This window comes from Leopardus geoffroyi, chromosome B1, assembly GCF_018350155.1.
Source record: "Leopardus geoffroyi isolate Oge1 chromosome B1, O.geoffroyi_Oge1_pat1.0, whole genome shotgun sequence".
Taxonomy (NCBI): domain Eukaryota; kingdom Metazoa; phylum Chordata; class Mammalia; order Carnivora; family Felidae; genus Leopardus; species Leopardus geoffroyi.
The window spans coordinates 68836993-68858467 of record NC_059327.1 but is presented as its reverse complement, the minus strand read 5'-3'; the positions used below and the strand labels follow the sequence as shown (position 1 = coordinate 68858467).

The 21475-nt window shown below is 42.9% G+C and overlaps 1 protein-coding gene across 6 annotated transcripts in view; it reads left to right on the top strand.

Moving 5' to 3' along the window:
- Window positions 1–21475, top strand: part of FNIP2 (folliculin interacting protein 2) — a 134548-nt gene that overhangs the window by 100100 nt on the left and 12973 nt on the right. For all 6 annotated transcript variants that reach the window (XM_045464349.1, XM_045464364.1, XM_045464369.1 and 3 more), the window contains 2 exons: window positions 6929–8282; window positions 9178–9334. In XM_045464349.1, coding sequence (XP_045320305.1) covers window positions 6929–8282; window positions 9178–9334 — 1511 coding nt within the window. The remainder of the gene's footprint in view (window positions 1–6928; window positions 8283–9177; window positions 9335–21475) is intronic.

Here is a 21475-nt window from a genome sequence, read left to right as displayed (position 1 = left end):
CCTGATTACTCCTTTGATAGGAGAAGGATGCAAGACAGAGACAGTATAGTGTGAAGGTTAAGGGTATAGGTGCCACAGCCAGACTACATAGATCAAATCCAGTCTCCATGGGCAAGTGCCTTAACCTCTCTGTGTCTCAGTTTCTTTATCTGTAAAATGGGATGATAATAGTTAATGGTTGCTGTGGGATTTACTTCTATATAAAGCACTTTTGTTATTTATGCTGCTGATGAAAATATTAATGTTAGAGAGGCACTGGGAGACAAAGTGAGGGGATGGAGGGGATTTTCAAGGAAGGCTTACTTAAGGAAATGTTAAAATGGCATTTTCCAGAAGTACGGACTTGGGAAGCGCACTCTAATCTTAGAAAATGGCATGTTATAATAACAATAATGAAAACTTGACACTGTGAACCAAGCATTGTTTTAAGTGCTTTTTGCATGTATTAATTAATTAGATTCTCATTCCAAACCTATTATTATTTGTCTTCACATTATAGATAATAAAGATGTCTTGCCCTTGTGACCCGGATTTAAGAAAGAGAATACATGTCTCACAGGGGGATAATAGGTACATGTTAAATGAATTAATTAAAGAATTTATGAATGTTAAAAATGGACTTAATACAACCAATCAGTACCGAGCTCAGAAGAACTCAGAGTATGCCTCACTCTGGGTTATACAGTTCTGGGGAGGACAGAGCATTATTGTTGTTGTTATGGGACAGTAGTCTTGAAAAAATGCAGTATCGTTAAGTGGCAAAGGGAAGGGGGCTAGATATTAAGGAAACATGGTGTTTCATGCTGCCGGGTCACCCATTTAAAAACAATGCTAATTAAACATTGTGCATTTAATTAGATGAATGTATTTATAATTAGACACGCTTCCCATTTGAAATTTAAATAATTGAGAGCCTGTGTTTGGCATTACAAGGCAACGTCCCTTCCTATGAGCTCATAGTCGTGTAGTAGGTCATGTATTATTGAAAGTGTCCAATCCTACCCTCCCCCAGACCATCCAGCAGGGGTCTGGCGGTTGACAGAGCAGAGTCTTGTGATAGCTTTGTAAAGCCAAGTGTAAATGGTGGTTGAGTCTCCATCATTACAAAAAATCAAGCAGCTTCAGTGGGGGAGCCACTTCCAATTATTATTATTTTTGTTAAATATTTACCAAGTCCCAGTAAATAGGAAAATACAAATTTCTGGGAATATACAATGGTGCGGAGGTAATTTTATTCCAGGTTCCTAAGTTGTAGAAAAGACTCTATTTTGAATTATTTCAAAGGCTTATCTGAACGCTTGCCAGAGCGGGTACCACTGCTGTGCCCACCTCTGCCTGGCTCCTTGGCATTCTCAGGAAAGTGGGGAGAGAAGCTGAAAGCAACCAGCCCTTGGGGTCTATCACACCCTCACTGGCCTGCTCTCCAGGAGCTCAGCCCTCCTCACCCTGCCTAACATGAGCACTCTACACAAGGACTTTCCAAAGCTGGATCACCAGCCATTAGTGGCTTGTGGAAGCAATTTTGTGGGTCAGAAAAGCATTTAAAAGGGTCAGTACAATAGAAAATATCAGAGTGACACAGGTACTGTTTTGTAAAATGTTTGTTTCAGGGGATGAGTGAGGTTGCAGTATAAAATGTATTTCTGTTGTGGGATGGGTACGCATAGTTTGAAAGGCAATTTCTTTCACCACTGAAATTATAATGAAAATAACTTTAAAAAATGATTGGGGCGCCTGGGTGGCGCAGTCGGTTAAGCGTCCGACTTCAGCCAGGTCACGATCTCGCGGCCCGTGAATTCGAGCCCCGCGTCAGGCTCTGGGCTGATGGCTCAGAGCCTGGAGCCTGTTTCCGATTCTGTGTCTCCCTCTTTCTCTGCCCCTCCCCCGTTCATGCTCTGTCTCTCTCTGTCCCAAAAATAAATAAACGTTGAAAAAAAAAAAATTTTTTTTTTAAAAATGATACGGAGAAAATTCCCACCTGCTCAGAAATTAAACAACCCATTTTAAATAACCCAAAAGGCAGATAATACTTCACAAGGGAAATTAGAAAATATTTTGAATTAAATAATAATAAAGATAGAATAAATTACAATGTATGGGCCTCGGGAAACACTGTAGAGGGGAACTTTGTAGCATACACATTTATTAGAATGTAATCTAGGAGAAAGTGGCCCTTTAAGATCCTTGGCTTCTCTCCTCGTCTCTTTTTAAAAACATTTTCTTTCAGTTCCTCCCTCTGTTTTGGTTTCTCCCTCCATATTCCCCCCACCTTTCCCACCCTTTCTCTGTCCTCCCCTTACAGCGCTCCTACATTCTCAGTTTCTCAGCTTTCCGGTTTCTATCTATTCACTGTCCCCTTGATAGTTTTTCATGTCCCCCTCTGTGGGCGTCACCCTTACTGCTCTCCTCACCACTTGTTGCTTCTCTCAGATTCTCTGCTGTTTGTACCTCTTCACCTCCAACCTCCTTTCTTTCTCCTTTCCTCTCACCTTTCACTCTGTCTTCCTCTCCTCCTTTTGGACTCCCCTCTTTATGTTCTCTGAGCCAGCTTTCCCTTCCTCTGCCTGCTCTTCTCACTCCTTGCTCCATGCTGGTTGTCTCCTTCCCTTTGGGTCTCTCCTCTCCCTGCACCCGGCTCCCTTCCTGCTTTATGCACTCTCTGCCTTTCGTCTGTCTCCTTTACCTTCTCTCGTTTTCTTGCTTTTTGTAAGTTTAAATTTTATATATTTTTTCTTTTGAGTATATTTTTTAATGTTTCTTTTTAAGAGCGAGAGAGCGTGTACAAGCGGGGGAGGGGCAAAGAGAGGGGGAGACACAGAATCTGAAGCAGGCTCCAGGCTCTGAGCTGTCAGCACAGAGCCTGACACGGGGCTCAAACCCACAGACCGCGAGATCATGACCTGAGCCGAAGTCGGAAGCTTAACTGAGCCACCCAGGCGCCCCTTTTTAATATTTATTGATTTTGAGAGAGAGAGGGAAAGGCAGAGAGAGAGAATCCCAAGTAGGCTCCGTGCTGTCAGTGCACAGCCCGAAATGGGACTTGAACACACAAACCGTGAGATCATGACCTGAGCCGAAATGAAGTCAGACGCTCAAGTGACTGAGCCACCCAGGCATCCTTAAATTTGTATTTTAAATTGTGGTTTAAAAAAAGCCCAGAACATAGCATTTACCATCTCAACCATTTCTAAGTGTACAGTTCAGTAATGTTAAGTCTATTCACATTGTTGTGCAACTTCATTTTATAAAATACTACTCATGAAAACAAAGGAATCTACTCTAAAATTAGTGGCTTTGTCAGTCCAGGGCTCAAAAAATTGTCTTCCAGTTGAAGATCCAGTAAATCTGTAATATTACAGGTCTCTTATTTTCATGATGCATTATTTTATGAAGACTGACCCTAAAATAAAGGCACTGTTTCCACACACAATTGCTGTCATTACTTTATACAGCTTAAATTATTGTACATCGTATTTTTTTAGATTTTTCAGAAATGTTTATTTATTTTGAGAGAAAGCGAGAGAGAGTGAGTGGGGGAGGGGCAGGAGAGAGAGACTCTCAAGCAGGCTCTGCTGTCAGTGCAGAGCCTGACTCAGGGTTCAAACCCACAAACCGTGAGATCATGACCTGAGCCAAAATCAAGAGTCAGACACTTAACTGACTGAGCCATCCAGGCACCTGATAAATTGTATTTTTGTTTTATTTTTATTTTTTTTTTTTTATTTTTTTATGAATACAATTTATTGTCAAATTGGCTTACATACAATACCCAGTGTTCATCCCAAGTGCCCTCCTCAGTGCCCATCACCCATTTTCCCCTCTCTCCCACCCTCCCATCCACCCTCAGTTTATTCTCTGTATTTAAGAGTCTCTTGTGGTTTGCCTCCCTCTCTCTCTGTTTGTAACTTTTTTTTTTCCTTTTCCCTTCCCCCATGGTCTTCTGTTAAGTTTCTCAAGATCCATATATGAGTGAAAACATATGATATCTGTCCTTCTCTGACTGACTTATTTCACTTAGCATAATACCCTCTAGTTCCATCCACGTTGCTACAAATGGCATGATTTCATTCTTTCTCATTGCCAAGTAGTATTCCATTGTATATATAAACCACATCTTCTTTATCCATTCATCAGTTGATGGATATTGAGGCTCTTTCTATGATTTGGCTATTGTTGAAAGCGCTGCTATAAACAATGGGGTAAACGTGCCCCTATGCATCAGCACTCCTGTATCCCTTGGGAAAATTCCTAGCAGTGCTGTTGCTGGATCATAGGGTAGATTTATTTTTAATCTTTTGAGGAACCTCCACACTATTTTCCAGAGTGGCTGCACCAGTGTGCATTCCCACCAACAGTGCAAGAGGGTTCCCATTTCTCCACATCCTCGCCAGCATCTGTAGTTTCCTGAGTTGTTCATTTTAGCACTCTGACCAGTGTGAGGTGGTATCTCAGTGTGGCTTTGATTTGTATTTCCCTGATGATGAGTGACATTGGGCATCTTTTCATGTGTCTGTTGGCCATCTGGCTGTCTTCTTTGGAAAAGTGTCTATTCATCTTTCTGCCCATTTCTTCGCTGGATTATTTGTTTTTCAGGTGTTGAGTTTGGTAAGTTCTTTGTAGATTTTGGATACTAGCCCTTTATCTGACAGGTCATTTGCAGATATCTTTTCCCATTCTGTTGGGTTGATTGTTGTTTTTGTTGATTGTTTCCTTTGCAGTGCAGAAGCTTTTTATCTTGATGAGGTCCCAGTAGTTCATTTTTGCTTTTATTTCCCTGGCCTTTGGAGATGTGTCGAGTAAAAAATTGCTGCGGCTGAGGTCAGAGAGGTTGTTGCCTGCTTTCTCCTCTAGGGTTTTGATGGTTTCCTGTCTCATATTTAGGTCTTTTATCCGTTTTGAGTTTATTTTTGTGTATGGTGTAAGAAAGTGGTCTAGTTTCATTCTTCTGCATGTTGCTGTCCAGTTCTCCCAGCCCCATTTGCTAAAGAGACTATCTTTTTTCCATTGGATACTTTTTCCTGCTTTGTCAAAGATTAGTTGGCCATACATTTGTGGGTCCAATTCCGGGTTGTCTATTCTATTGCATTGATCTGAGTGTCCGTTTTTGTGCCAATACCATACTGTCTTGATGATTACAGCTTTGTAGTAGAGGCTATGCAACCACAAAAGACCCCGAGTAGCCAAACTAATATTGAAGAAGAAAATCAAAGCGGGAAACATCATAAATTGTATTTTTAGTAGCTGTCCTTGCTTTCTTTTTTTCCCATTTATTAGTTATTAAAATGTGCAATGCCAAATGTTCAATGCATTGCTAAAAAATATTGTCATTCTGAGTGGCCTTTCTTTCCTCTGTGTTTTTTTTTTTTTTTTTGTACCAGATTTCAGATATGTAATAGTTATCCTCTTTATTAACATTGAGACTGATTTAACAAGAACATCCCTTGAATTCCTGAAATGACTGATCCCCCGGCAGCAATGAGAGGTCTAGAAAGTTTTCTCAAACAGAAATACTCGTCCTAACATCAGACTACAGTCTTGAGTTATTCTTTTGAATTCCTGAATGATCTGTCAGTTACAAAAGCCTCAAAGATAAAGCTTGATTAGCCTGTAGGCTTTTTATAGAGAGGATTCTTTAAAGTCATTTGTGTCCTGCCCTTTAAATGTTTTCAGGAGCAGTAGCTTTACACTAGGGAATACTCTCCAGAGGGGGTATTTCCTGATGGTTCCCAGGGGCAAGTACTTCCTGATGGTTCCCATAACTTTTTCCTGTCTCAATCTGTTGGTATAATTAGTTTTATCTAGTATATGCTCTAATAAAAATGCATTCCCTTCTCTCTCTAGATGCATTCCTCAGATGAGTTCTAACTTCCTGAGCTCTTATTTATAACTGTTACCATGTACGTCTTCTCCTTTATTTAGTATCTTTGCAAGTTTTGATTTATTCCATCATTCTGATTATTCTCTTAATGGTTTCTAACTCAGGGTTGGTTATACAGGAATATAAACAGGATAAATCCACGCGAATCACTTTAGCACTGTGCCTGCACACTCAGTAAATGTTGGCTGTTTGTTGTAATTGTCAGTATTATTATTATCAAAGCATTTCAAACAGTAATCAGATTGTCAAATGGCAATACTTTCAATAGGCGTTTAACAAATACTTTTGATGGAAAGCTTATACTGCTGGGCTCATTGACATATTTGCTCTTATTAACCCTTCTTCCACCTTTAAGCTAAATTTTTGTGGTTCATTACATAGTTTTTAATCAACTTGTCAGGATATAACTTATGGGACGTGTTTTCTTCCAGTAGGATTTTCAGGTGAAGTAATGGAAAATAAATTCAGATTCATTATTCATGACTAAGTGATTTCTTCTTGTTAATCACATTGGTTCTACTTGGTGTGTGTGTGTGTGTGTGTGTGTGTGTGTGTGTGTGTATTGAGGGAATTCTGAGCAGGCCATTTCATTAAGTATTTTGAATTGATTCACTACACTTCTGTTCAGAGATCCCTGAATTTGGATTTTACCCCAAGGTCTATTGTCCTGGGGTTGTTCTGAAAAAAATCCCATCATTCTTGTTTCCAAGATACAGTATTTGATTTGTATAGTGAGCTGAAGGAGCCAGCTCTAGTGGGGGCTGGCCTGCCCAGCGAGCTGTGTGGGAAGTCCTAACGAGCACGGAGAGGGGCCTTGTACACCAGCACTGTGTCCGTGCACCAGGAGCGGTGGGCCGCAGCCTTACACTTTCCCTTCCAGAGGCACAGCTAAAACATGGTCATTAGTAGGAGTTACCTCTTTGCCCCAGTCAGGTGTGTGAAGAAGCAGTCCTAATTTGGGAGTGTGAGTCTTCTGTTTTTCTCTTGTAAAGGCTGACATATCCATGACATGCTTGCCCCAAACAACTTGGTGTGTGTTTTGCTCTCCAGGCGATCTTTACGGAGCCATTGGCTCTCCAGTGAGGCTGACTCGCACGGTGGTGCTGGGGAAGCAGAAGGATCTGGTCCAACGCATACTTTATGTCCTGACCTACTTTCTCCGTTGCTCTGAGCTGCAAGAGAATCAGCTGACCTGGAGTGGGAGTCACAGTGAAGGAGACCAAGTGTTAAATGGGAGCAACATCACCACAGCCTTGGAGAGGGGGGAAGTAGAGGAGTCTGAGTATGTGGTTGTCACAGTGAGAAGTGAGCCTGCTCTGCTTCCCCCCATCCTGCCACCCTCGATGGCTGAGGGAAGGAGCCCCAGGCCTGAGGGGCTGGGTGTGTCCCCAGAGGGCACTGACATTAGAGACCTGTGTCCCAAACCTGACAAAGAAGGAAACAAAAGGGCAGAGCAGAGTTCTCAAGTCTGCGGCGTGGAATTCCAAGAGCCAGCATCGGGAAGCTCCTGGAAGTCTCAGGGTGCATTTTGTGGGGAGGAAGAAAGTGAAAAAGAGGCACCACGAGATGACTCTTCAAGACTCTCCAACTGTGAAGGGTTGGGGGCAGGAGTGAAGATCGGCCAGCGAACTGTCAGTGAAGAGTTGAAAGGGGAGATGCCCAAGAAACTCTCAGACCGGTCAGCAGCCTGGCCTTGCCCTGACAGACATTCCTGGGAGAAGCCTCCCTTAGAAAAGGTCACTTTCCAAATTGGAAGCTCCGTATCTCCAGAGTCTGACTTCGAAAGCCGCACACAAAAAATGGAGAAGCGGCTAATGGCCTGTAGACAGTATCCAGAGTTAGCCTGCCATCCCTCAGCGGAGTCTGGGATGGCCGCTGACCTGGCTCAGGACCAGCAGGCTTCTCGGTGCTCCTTTACACCTGGCTTCCAAAAGAACATCCCTTGTCCTCAGAACCCGTCTTCTGAGAGGGATGAAGGTGAACTTGAGAGGGGTTTTGCTGAGGACAGAGGCGTCAGAAGCGAGCTTGTGGCAGCTGCTGCTGGGCAGCCCGGCCAGTGTGCTGACACGTTGGCACCTGATGGCGGTGCCGCAGGAGCCGGAACGAGGATTCTGGAGAAAACAAGAGGTTTGTATCTGAAGGCTGCGGAGGGACCTTTGATACAGCCTGTTCCAAGCAGGTGTGCACAGCAGGACTCTGGCTTCTCAGGCGCTGCAGATGTCCCCTGTGGGGATGCTGACAGGAAGGCCAACTTCAGGATGGAAGGAGACATTCCCAGGAACGAAAGCTCAGATAGCGCTCTTGGAGACAGTGACGAGGAGGCGTGTGCTTCAGCCTCGCTGAATCTAGAGCACAGCGATGACTGGACTGAAGGATCCTTGGAAGTGGAGCTGCCTCTGCCCAGGTAACACCGGCAGGCTGGGGAGCAGAAAGAACTGGGTTCAAATACTGGTTTTCTGACTTAACACACATGATCACATTAGCTGCCGTTGGCCATGTTACACATGATGGCTTTTTTCTCGGAGCGTTAGTGTTAATCACACCGCTGCACAGGGTTTCGAGCCTGCCCTTTCTCCAAGGGGGATGACAGTGGCTTGGTGCCTCTGAGCTCTCTGAGTGAGGAGGCGCGCCGTTGCCTTTGCAGCTCTTGTGACATTTTGGGAAGCTCGAGGATATGGTGGAGGTGAGCAGGTATTTTAATTTTCTGTCATCCGCACGGAAGTTGTATGGCTGGCAGCAGATGCCTTGCATCGGAGGCGGTGGATTGCCCTCACCGTGTGGCTTCTCTCCTGCAGCTCAGAGCAGCATGACGGGGTTGGGAAACAACACCTCTTCCTTAACACTCCATCAGGTCGATTATTTGGGCTGTGATGACTGAAAGCAGTAATTAGAGATTTCTGCTGTTCTTCTGCCCTGGTGTGGGCGTCACCCTGTGCAGATGTGTCGCGTTCCTAAAGCCAGGTTTTTGGCAAGTGCCTCCCCACCTCCCCCCAGTAGACTTTCTCTTTCTTCACTCTCTTGACACAGACTGCCTGGTGGATGTTTGATATGAGGTGCATCATGTCAATATGTGACAGGAAATACTGTTTCTTCTACCCTTCCATCAAAAAAGAAATTATTTTTCTCCTCCCACCCCCTTGCTTTTCCCATGTCAATGATCCACTTACTGGAGGATTGGTGAAACGGACCACCATGAATCTGTTTTTTGCATCTGTGTTATTGGGGGTTTTGTGCCAATGGTGATGCGAGAAGGGGGTACATTTTTAATTGTGTATTCTAATGGGCCAATATTGTTTTAGGTCTCAGAGCATTAGCAACACAAACGTAAGAAACTTTGGCCGCTCACTTCTGGCGGGTTATTGCCCCACGTACATGCCTGATCTGGTGCTTCACGGGACCAGCAGCGATGAGAAGCTGAAGCAGTGTCTGGTGGCCGATCTGGTCCACACAGTCCATGTAAGTAATCCCAGCTTGTAGCCTCTGGCTGCTGACAATATGTCCACCAGGGTCTGGGCCAGCAGCAGGTGTCTAGACTGAAGGGGGTGCGGTTACAGGATTGTTTATAGAGATGCGGGCGAGATTACAGCAATCAACAAGGGTTGGTGAAGCACCCAGGGAGTAGCAGCAGCTGGGAACTTTGGGCACACGTGGGCCTGAGGGATAAGTGTCGGGGGGGGCGGGGGGAGGGGGGGGCAGTGACACCAGAACGGTGGAGAGCTGGAGCTGGAAGAGCAGCCACCTGGCTGCACGAGCTCTGGGGAGGGTGAAGGATAACTCCCTGACACCCTTTCCCTTCAGCCTCTGAGCTCTTCTGTACCTCTCACTGGCTGAGCCCAGCTGGAAGCCAGAGAGCAAGGTCAAAACTGATGCAGATATAGTCCCGAGGTCCACAGAGGTCGGCCTCCTGGGGCCTGCACAAGACAGACAAGGGCAAAGAGTGGATCTGGAGGACGGACGGGCCCGGCAAATAGAATAAACAGCACAGATGGTGACAATTATATGCCGTCACGGGGAGGACCGAAGAGATGTCACATATGGTTTGCTTTTTATCCGATCCTTACAAGTTCCTAAAAGTAATTTATTTTAACTGATTTGTCATTAAGTTCACTTTGATGGCTGCATGAGGATGACTGTATAAAGATTAACAAGTCTTACTGGAAAATTGCCTTGTGGCTGCTGTTAAGTGCTTTTCTGCTATCTGCAGCATGACAGGAACTGAGCAGTTAAGGAAACTGTGTCAATCTGATGGGCCTGGTTTTAATTGAGCTGCTATTGGGCAGATGTGCAAAAATAGATGTTTTGCACCGGAAACATAATGTATCTTGTGCGATAGGGAAAGTCCTCACTGCATTAAGAAAATTGGAATTTGGCTTGTTACCTACCTCCTCGACCAACAAGTAGTTTTTGAAAGGTGGAACAGAAGGCACCGCGTGTTATCCTTGGCCTTGAGCATCTCCTCTGTGAAGACTAAACATACATCAGACACAAGCTAAACAGGCTAAAGATATTTGTGTCAAATGGGAAGAAAAGCTCAGTAGTGAAGCAGATGTCTTCATAACCCCCCTGAATGGGGAGGGAGGAGAGATGGGGAGGGGGTGATTGGAAGCTGGGGAGGCCAGCCCAGGGTACACATTTATACCCGAACATTCCTAACCCCACCCTGCTCTGTGGTCAGACACCACCCCGCACCAGGATATTCCAGGAATGAAGCTATGAGGTTACTTTCGTCTTCTGTAAAAAAAAATGTCGTAACATTTTATTTTCAGAGTTGTAATGAACACCGTATACTTGTTTATCATGTCAGTGATCCCTACGTCAGTGACATTAGGGTAAGAACGGTGCCCTTATTGTGTGATACTATCTGTCTAGGTTGTTTCATACCACGGAAGCCTCCGTGATTTTAGACTCACGTACATTTTGTAGCTCTTGGTAGCATGAAGGCAGGGAGGTAGAGGCCCTCTTTTCCTTTTCTATCGGCTGCCTATGTGTTTATATCCATATATGCAAAACCTGTGGGGTTTTCCTCTCTGTTCTGCCATCAGTTTGATCTGTAAGAACATCGGTATTGCTTGCTGGACCCTTCTTGCATGAAGCCCGGTGTCCTGCTTCTGACAGAAGCGCCAAGAGAGCGAGTATGATCTGGCTGGGTTGTCTTCAGTGCCATTGATCTTACCAGGGGGTGTGTGTGGCCCAAATGCCCTGGACTGGCTCACTTACCACTCTGGAAATATAATTGATTGATAACCGTCCTTGAGCTTATCTGGAAAACCATTCATGACTCTTTTTTTTTTTTTTTTTTTTTACTCTTTTCCACAGGCTGACAAGTTCCAGTGTTTTGTGTATATTAGGTGTTAATGGTGACCAGTGAGCTCTGTAATTCTGACATTTGAAAAAAACAAACCCATGTTTTCTCTATTTGTACTCTTAAAGGTTTTTCATATATTATTTTCCCTTGCTTTGAGAAGTAGTATTTTCACACTGTAGCTTTTCTCATTTTTTCAGACTATGCAATCACCCCGAGAGATCGAAAGTTATTAAGCATAATAACCTATATTGTGTCAAATTGTGGGTACATCCAAAGTGCAGCCATGCATGGGTGTTAATAGGAAATTGCAAAGGGTTCATAAAAATATCTTCGGAAGTTTAATGCATTCAGAGTGCATCCAATTAGCATTAGTAGATTTCTAATTTCACTTGGCACATTCATCATAATGAATTTTGTTTTTGAAGTAGTGTTCCATTTAAACTGCCTCTCACATGGGGACTCTGGTCTGGGACAGTGTTTAAATAAAAATAGCCTTACTCTCAACTGCCATTTACAAATATTTGTTGAAAAATAAATTAGGGTTTTAACATTATATTGAATTTACTGCTCTATAAGTCTAGTAATTATTTAAATTCTTGGGTATGTTGCCAGAGAAAGAAGCAAAGATTCAAGAGCAAATGTTCATGACCACAGTTAGAGCTGGAATAATAATTTGTTAAGGAATAAAAGATTGGGATAAATTGCTTTACTTAACTTGTGTTCAAAAACCTATTTTTTGGACATTAATAATTTTTAGTGTTCATGCAAGACTTCATTGGGCTTTGATATTCATAATCGTTTTTAGCAAAGGATTTTTATTAACTGTTTGAAAGCAATTGATTTAAGTTATTGATCTATTTTCTAGACCTATGCATGAGTGGATTGTAAAATCTGTCTTATGTAAATGTGCACTTTTATAACTATGATAAACTAGTTTGTGGAATTTCTTCTCTCATCGAGGGATTGCATTCTAGAGCTTCCAATACTACGAATTTCTTTTTATGTTCTTCCTTATTCCAGTCTCAGTAAAGAAAGACATATTAGCTTTATTTTATTTCCATTTTTACTATTGGCTTTTCCATATCAAGCTTGTGATGGTCTTTAAATATTTAAACACATGTTCTTGTTTAATCCATACACTACCTCTTTTCTGTCATTTGAACTATTTCTCCGTCTCCTAACATGTAGATTATACAGCTGCCTTAAATTAGGCTAAAGTAATATTTAACTTCATTTTTTTCCTGCCATATCTAAATGTGCATTCTTTCTCTGTTTTCCTTTTGACTTTAGATGTTAAAGTGGGAGAGACAGAGTGAGAGAGCCAGCTTCATGCTGTACCTATGACCCTCAAGTAACTTTATCTCTCCCCTTTTTTCCTCTGGTGTGTTTGTCTGCCTGTGAATACTGCTGTCCAGGGCAATGTTAAGGGTATTAAATTATGGCATAGTAGGGGAGGAGCACTGACTTAACTTTGATGCTGGATTCACGTTTTAGTGTTAGCACTCATTTGCCGATAGGTAAATCAGTTGGCATCACTAAGCCTCAAAAAAAAAAAAAAAAAATGTATTTGGAGGAACAGATGAAATATAATCCAGTGGTTAAAAGTTTGGCTTCTAAGGACAGACAAACCTGAATTTGAATCATGGCTTGCTACTTAGTGGCTTTGTGGCCTCGGGCAGTTTCTTTACTCTTCTAAGCATCAGTTTCAGCTTTTGAAAAATGAATAGTACTTACAGGTCTGGTTTGAAAACTCTGAGATAATGCATATCAAGCGTTTAACGCAGTGCCTGGCACATTACTAATGCCCAATAAATGTTAGCTATTAAAATAATATATGTGAAAGTGCTTTGTAAATGAGTTTCCCGGGACACTCCTACTGGAGATAACGGAACAGAACACATGCACACATTCATTCCGTGCTAAAAGCGTCCACTTCTCTTTGCTGGTGACATCACAAGGAGCAGGCCAGGCGGCTAACTACGGGGTAGGGTCATCAAGACTAAAATTAACATTACATTGTAATGCTTTTTTGAAAACTATGTTCCAGGGCTTCAGGCATTTTACAGAATAATCTAGAAAACAAAATTAACAGTTGGATATTGCAGGCTCTTTCATTTAATTTTAAGAGTAGCAACAGATTGACTCCAGAAATACCATGCAGAAATCAGTAGCACAGATAAGGAGCTTTGCTAAGAGCTTGGCTGTGATATATGCTCATGAATACCTAATTATGCCATGCAGTGTAATCAACCAGGGAGACTACAAAAGAACAGAAAGTCACATCAAATGGTAAATCATTACCTAAGTAATACAGACAACATTAAGGTGCCTCAAGTCAACAACAACCTTAAAATCAATAGTGTTGCAAAAGAAACATCCATGTAGGGCAAATCTGCTATTTGAGAACACCTCTTGTTGCTTTCATTTTCCTAAGTTGCATAATGAGAATGACAGTGCCTTGGGCCTACAGCACTGTCTTACTGTGTCGAGAAATCTTTGTGTGTGTGTGTGTGTGTGTGTGTGTGCATGTGCACATGCACATTTGTGTATGGACACACATGTTCACACGTGTAAGTGTGTATGTAGGGTTATGATGGCAAAATGTACATTTTATTGTGGATTGTGGTTTTTTTTTTTTTTTTTTTTCAACGTTTATTTATTTTTGGGACAGAGAGAGACAGAGCATGAACGGGGGAGGGGCAGAGAGAGAGGGAGACACAGAATCGGAAACAGGCTCCAGGCTCTGAGCCATCAGCCCAGAGCCCGACGCGGGGCTCGAACTCCCGGACCGCGAGATCGTGACCTGGCTGAAGTCGGACGCTTAACCGACTGCGCCACCCAGGCACCCCTGGATTGTGGTTTTTTTAATATTTGAAAAATATATCGTTTTGGGTATTGTCAACTCCAATCTGAAATCTTCGTGATTCTCTCTCCTCACAGTGACTACAATATAATCTTATTTAAGCTCCCCTTAACCTTCCCAACTAGAAGTCTTGCATCCAATCTCTGCCCCTTTCAGTCATCTCATACAGTGCCACGGAGGGCCCTTGCCCATCCTGAATGTGATCATTTACTCTTCTGCTCTAATAGTTTTCCATTATTTTAACTCCTTTGCTGGAATTGCCCCCCAGATAGAACTTGACACCTGCGGGCTCCTTAGCACATTGCACCACACCTTTGTTCGGTTTCCAGCATCTTTCTACCACTAGGGCTGCAGGCCCTTGAGAAGAGAAGGGAGCCTTAGTTCCTTTCATGTTCCCAGCACCTCACCCAGTGTACATAGAAAGTGCTCAGTGATGGTAGTTGACTGTTTCCTACAGCACTGGATTTAGGAGGGTGTGTTTACTGCTAAAACTATGATGATTAGTGTGTCTTCTTCTGAAGTAAAGAGAAGTGGAAGATAGTCTTTTAAAAATTGAAGGGAAGAGTAACATGTTTAGACATGATGCCTTTGGCCCTTTACCTAAACGAGAATAAAAAGCTTATTATAGGTCTCTCAGGCTTTCATTCTCTTACACTTTGTACATGTTAGACACATGGCTATTTTCAAACTTTTCTGAAATTTTTTTCACTGTGTACAAAGTCTCTGAACATCTATGCCATTCTTTGTAAAAAAAAGCTACCAACTCTCTTGCATTTTATTTTGGAGTCATGTACATCATCACATAACTTTAGTCTGATAACTCTTTTTGACCTTGAGCACCTTTCCTAGACTTTAAACTGTTTCTTTTCTAAGCAGGTGGCAGGCCTGATATAAGCTGTGCCCAACATTGCACACTATATCTATAAATCTGTAGTCTGAACTTGGGTGTCAGCCCAGTGAGCCTGGTGATCACAGCCGCAGGCACAAACCCACAGAAGGACAGATGTTTCCCTTGCTGCCTCTCCCAGACCACCTCACCAGACCTTCCCCTCCTTCCCTCTGCCACCAGGTCCTTATGTCTTAATGATGTCTTTGGGCTTCCCAGAGCCCCCTCCCTGATATACCTACCAAGATCCCTCCTCAATGTCCGTGGTCCATAATGATTGATTTTCTCTTCTTCTCCACCTCATTACAGTTCTTAAGCCTTTGGTGACTGCCATTGAGTCTGTTTCCAAGAGAAAAATATTCTGATAAACAAATGGCTTATGTTTTTGTATGTTATAATTATATATTTTTTTTATTATTTATAATACTACTTATTACCTTTTCTGGTATTTTTATATGTTAACAGTATGCTGGGTATAAACTAGAAGTCTCTGATGGTGGCATGTCATTGATCTGGCTGACTTGTTTGGCCAAAAATGAGGCAGGAGGCTGGAGATGGCTTTTGGGGAAGAGGAGGAGAGTCATGCCTTGGAGATTTACTTTCTATCAGAAAATATTTAGTACTTTTTGTGTGCTGGGTGCTGTTTTTATAGGCACAGTCCAGGTGTAAGGTTGGAGGAGTCCAGCACCATGTTGCCCTGATACAAATGGTGTGTCTCCCCTCTAAAACTTTAAAGGTGATGGGTAAAATATTACCATCCGACCTAGCCCCATTGTTATAATACCTGTGTATGAAAAAAAGTGAAAATCCTTTTGTGCCAGAAACAAATTGAAATCAAAGCCAGAACAAGTAAGTTTGGGCTGATATAACCATGGCTCTGTAAGATTTCAGTCTGGATACAGGTCCTAGGAATTGAGTGCTGAGTTTCTAAGATCTACTCAGGATGAAAGATGTGGTCCCATATACACATAAGGCTTGGGACATGGACCTGAACCCTTCCTTAAAGCCTAGAGGTTCAAAGAGCTATCCTTCCATGACAGGGGGACTAGAAAATTCCAGCCATAAATAGCAAAGCAGCAAAGAAACAAGTTGGAAACTTGGGTGGGAGAAAATGAAGTCACCCATGAGATATCAAAGTCCCAGGTCCATTCTATGAGTGGCTTGGAGGTCCAGATTTATTCTACCCAAGTGATTTGGGAATCCCTGCCCAAGAAATAAATATAAAATCTAGAAGCATAGAAACCTCTAGGACTCCGGCAGAAGGAAGCACACTGGGTGCTTTCATAACCACCAGCTTGTTTCCTCTTTTCCACTTTATTTTAACTCTTAAACCATTAGTGACTGCCATTGAACCTGTTTCCAAGAGACACACATAGGACATAAATAACACCAGCAAGATGGGCTCATGTTCAGAGATTACAAACCATGTATGAGGAAAACATGATGAGAGAGAGTAAGCAAATACAAGCTGGAGAATTAGCACTCCTAGAACAATCTGAAATAACTATTAAGTCACTGTGTTTAAAAATGGTTACAGGGGCGGGGCGCCTGGGTGGCGCAGTCGGTTAAGCGTCCGACTTCAGCCAGGTCACGATCTCGCGGTCCGTGAGTTCGAGCCCCGCGTCGGGCTCTGGGCTGATGGCTCAGAGCCTGGAGCCTGTTTCCGATTCTGTGTCTCCCTCTCTCTCTGCCCCTCCCCCGTTCATGCTCTGTCTCTCTCTGTCCCAAAAATAAAGAAACGTTGAAAAAAAAAAAAAATTTAAAAAAAAAAAAAAAAAATGGTTACAGGGGCGCCTGGGTGGCTCAGTCGGTTGGGCGGCCGACTTCGGCTCGGGTCATGATCTCGCGGTCCGTGAGTTCGAGCCCCGCATCAGGCTCTGTGCCGACAGCTCAGAGCCTGGAGCCTGTTTCAGATTCTGTGTCTCCCTCTCTCTGACCCTCCCCCGTTCATGCTCTGTCTCTCTCTGTCTCAAAAATAAATAAACGTTAAAAAATAAATAAATAAATAAAATAAAAATGGTTACAGTCATAAAAAAGAAGGAGTCGGAACCTTAAAAGAGATGGGGTAAAAGATAAAAGACGATAAAAGGCGATTTAGATTTGTAAAAGGACTAAAAAGAACTTCTAAGACTGAAAAATATGGCCATTAGAGTTCAATCCCAAGGAATAAGTTAAAGAGCAGAGTAGATTAAATACCACTGGAGAGAATTTGAATTTGTGACATGGAGGCTAGAATGAGAAAATCTGATAGCATATTCAGAAGGAGAGAACTGTGAAGGCAAGGGAAAACAATATTTGAAGAGAGAGAACAGCTGTGGTATTTCAGACTAAAGAAGCACACTGACTCCCAATCAGGGAGTCTTAAGCTACAGGACACAAAAGACAAAGAAAACTCTTGTAAACAGCCCAAGAGACAATATGGCACCTGCCCACAAGGAGTTTGAAATCTATAACAGGAAGTACAAAGAAGTAAATAAGCAGTAAAACCAGTGTGGTAGAGTCTACTGCAGTGGGAGACACAGGATAGGTGTGGAAGGACTTCCTGGAAGCGATGCCTATACGAGGGAGGCAGTAGGGAGCGAGCAGAATGAAGGGCGAGAAGAGGGGCAAAGGGGGCCGATGTGGCTCTTTCAGGAAACTGAAGATTCTTCTGGCTGATTATGTTGATGAGCATCTTCTTAACCTACAGACAAAGCTGGCTTTGCCACCACAGGAGGTTCTGTCTGTCCCATTTCTTGGTAAAGCTGCTGTCAGGAAAGTCTAGATGCTGATCATTTAGTAAAAGACAGTATTCTGCATCATTTTATAGGCCAGATGAAGTGTTTAAGAATGGTGAGCGATATCCAAGTTCCCTTTTCTCTGAATGTGTGTGATACTGAAGGGTTTTTAGTTTTTTTTGTGGGGACTTTTGTTTGTTTGTTTGTTTTACTAAAAAAAACAAACAAAAAAAAAAACAACAAAAAAAAAAACCCCACTGGTCAACAATCCACACATGGCTGCAGTCCTTACATGTGGTGCTCAGCCATCCAGAAGTGGGGTGGGTTGGCCAACGACTCTCTCACATTGCTTAAGTCTTCGGTTCCAAGGCGGGGAGGATATGGTTATGCAGGTGGGCCTTCACTTCTAATGAGGTAGAAGAATAAAAAGGGGGATCTGAGGGCATTCAACCAAGAGCAAGTGCAGAGAAGGGCAGCTTCACTGCCTTAGTCATCCCATTGTCTTTGTATGACCAATGAAAGGGCTTACTTAAAGCTATGTAAAGGCTAATATTACTAAGTCATGGTGCTGTAACATAATGCTGAGAATCTTTTTGAAAGGTACTTTGTCATGTGATATCCTCTTATTCAAATTTATTTTAATAAAGTTATAAAATGTACCGGAATCATATAGAATAACAAAGTGATACTCAAATGATGCTGAAGAATCTTATGTTTTATTCAGAATATTTCAAAGAAAAATAAAAGATATAGGGCGCTGCTTCCAATCCTGAATCATAAATCACCTGCTTTTTTATGTTTGAAAGAGGCCACACAGTGGCTTGTCCCTAGTAATCAAATCTGTACTGTTATAACTAGTGTGCAGATTTTAGAGCTGGTTATGAGTACAGAATCTGTCTACACTCCTGCTGTCTATAATACACCTGTGGGCTGCACATCTTTAAGGACTGATAAAGGGTCAGTTCAGAGTATGTATTGGGCAGTGCCAACAGCATAAATATGGGGAAGTCATAATAGAGGCAACTGTATTTTCTCCTATTTTGACCTTAAGTTCAGACTGTCATTCACACTTCTTGCAATCTTATCTTCCAAGAGATTTCCATCCTGACACGGTCCTAGGATTTCAAAGTTAGAGGGCTTGGCAGACTCATTGAGCTAAAAGTTGAAAACACTTGCATGAGGTGCTAGCTTCTAATTCTGACATACCGAGATATTTAATAAACTCTTATATTTTTTGTCCCCAATGTTTCTATCTGTAGAGCAGTGCTACATTCCTGGCCACCCCACAGGAAAAATGGCATGATGAATTAATAAGTAATTATAGGAAGCGTGTAAGTGAGGATGGTATTTTCCTGCTCTTACGTTAAAAACAGGTGATCGTGTAAAATGTCATTTAAATGTGGTACATGGAAAAGAAATATATTAATTTTCCAGATGACTTAATAGGAACTGGACTGAAACCAAAAATAAAGAAATCTGAATAGAGGGGGGTGCCTGGGTGGCTCAGTCAGTTAAGCGTCCGACTCTTGATTTAGGCTCAGGACATGATCTCACGGTTTGTGAGCTTGAGCCCCACGTTGGACTCTGTGCTGAGAGCGCAGAGGCTACTTGGGATTCTCTCTTTCCCTCTCTCTCTGCCCTTCCACTGCTCGTGTACACACACACTCTCTTCCTCACTCTCAAAAATAAATAAATAGGGGCGCCTGGGTGGCGCAGTCGGTTAAGCGTCCGACTTCAGCCAGGTCACGATCTCGCGGTCCGTGAGTTCGAGCCCCGCGTCGGGCTCTGGGCTGATGGCTCAGAGCCTGGAGACTGTTTCCGATTCTGTGTCTCCCTCTCTCTCTGCCCCTCCCCCGTTCATGCTCTGTCTCTCTCTGTCCCAAAAATAAAGAAACGTTGAAAAAAAAAAAAATTAAAAATAAATAAATAAACATTAAAAAAAAGAAATCTGAATAGAGAATTGTTCAACAGAACCAGCATGTATTAGATACTTAGCACGTGCCTAGCATTTTGTTATGCTCATTTCAGAGGCTACAGAAGAAAAATAAAATGTGATTTCTTTCTTTGAGTTACTTACATAATCACTGAGTAGGCAAACAGATGTGAAACTGAGAACCAGTTAAGACAGTGATTAAATGTCAAAATGTAGATTGCAAAAGCTCTCAGAAGTCAAAGGAAGAGCAGTGAATATGGGAAAGACATCTTGCTGTGGGGTGAGGTGGGTCATGGGGATGGGACCCAAGTTGGGTCCTTGAAAGGTTGAAACATTTAGAAGGTAGCAGGGGAAACATTCTGGGCACAGCTTGAGGTAAGAGGCAGGAGTCCTCTCAGCCTGGAGCAGGGGATCCTTAGAAAGTCCTGGAAGTAAATATTTGTGGGTAGATCTGGCCCAGATTGTGAAGAGCTTTAAGTATGGAAAAAGAAAAGTTTGAACTTAGGTATTTGGGTGATAGGGACTAGAGTACATTTCTGAGTTGGTGAGGGAAATGATAACGTGGTGTTTTAGGAAGTTTGAGGGTTCAGTGGCCATGACTAATAGAGACAGGGGGTGGGGTAAGAGAGCAAACTGAACATGGCGAATTAGTATCTGTGCTACAAGTGCCATATACATTTTTCTCACAGAAAACCTCCATGAATTTAACCTCACTTAAACTTCACAGAAACTGTGAAGTAGGTCATCTTTTACAACAGATGTAGAAACTGAAGCCCCGGTTAATGAGCTGCTAGGGTCCTGCAGCTAGTGTGTGACGGAGGCGGTGGTCAAGCCCAGCCCTATCTTCCTTCAGAGCCTTTGCAGTTGTCTTATCATTGCCCTTCACTGAAATACGAGAACCATGGCTCTTCTGATGACTCAAACCTTATAGACATTTCTTGTTACTGCAAGTTTAAGTTAGGCAGAAGTCACGCGTGTGTAAGTCAAGGCAGCATATTTGCGTACTCAGAGATCGACTCCAGAATGCTTAGGTTGGTATGTCGCAGCCATCTACACTCCTGGGAAACAGACCCACACATCCTTAGTGGCTGTGAATTAACCAGGCTTAACCTGTTGATTCAACAAAATGTAATAGCCAAAGAATATTTGAGAAACCTTTAAAGATCTATATAATATAAAGCATTTCATTTGTCATTGTATCTTGAGAAATCTTCACAGGAGAGTAGATTGGATAAATGAGATATTGACAACGTGGAGCTAAATAAAGACTGTTTCTTTTTAAAAAAAAAATTTTTTTTTTAACGTTTATTTATTTTTGAGACAGAAAGAGACAGAGCATGAACGGGGGAGGGTCAGAGAGAGGGAGATACAGAATCTGAAACAGGCTCCAGGCTCTGAGCTGTCAGCACACAGCCCGACGCGGGGCTCGAACTCACAGACCACGAAATCATGACCCGAGCTGAAGTCGGCCGCTTAACCAACTGAGCCACCCAGGCGCCCCTAAAGACTGTTTCTAACTCACAGAGCAGAGCAAGGCACAAAAGGCAATGGCTTATTGCCACTGCCTCATTCCTGCGACGGAGATTGGCCATCCAGCCTCACAGTCGCCTGCAGCTCTACTGATCTGCAATGCTCTCATATCCTCCAGTCCCTGTCTGTAGTTTCTGAATTGTCTGGTCACGTTTCCGAGGGAGGCACAGGAACGGTGGGCAGCTGCCTGGAAGACGTGGCGGGAGGGCATTAGGGATCAGAGGGCCGGCCGCTCTGCAGTGCCATCTGGAGTGTGGGCACTCATGGGCTGGGGGGGGGAGGGGGGGCAGGCCTAAGGCAGCGGTTTTGGGCATCTCAGATTATGGAGAATATAGAAACATTGCAGGCTTATCCTGATAAGAG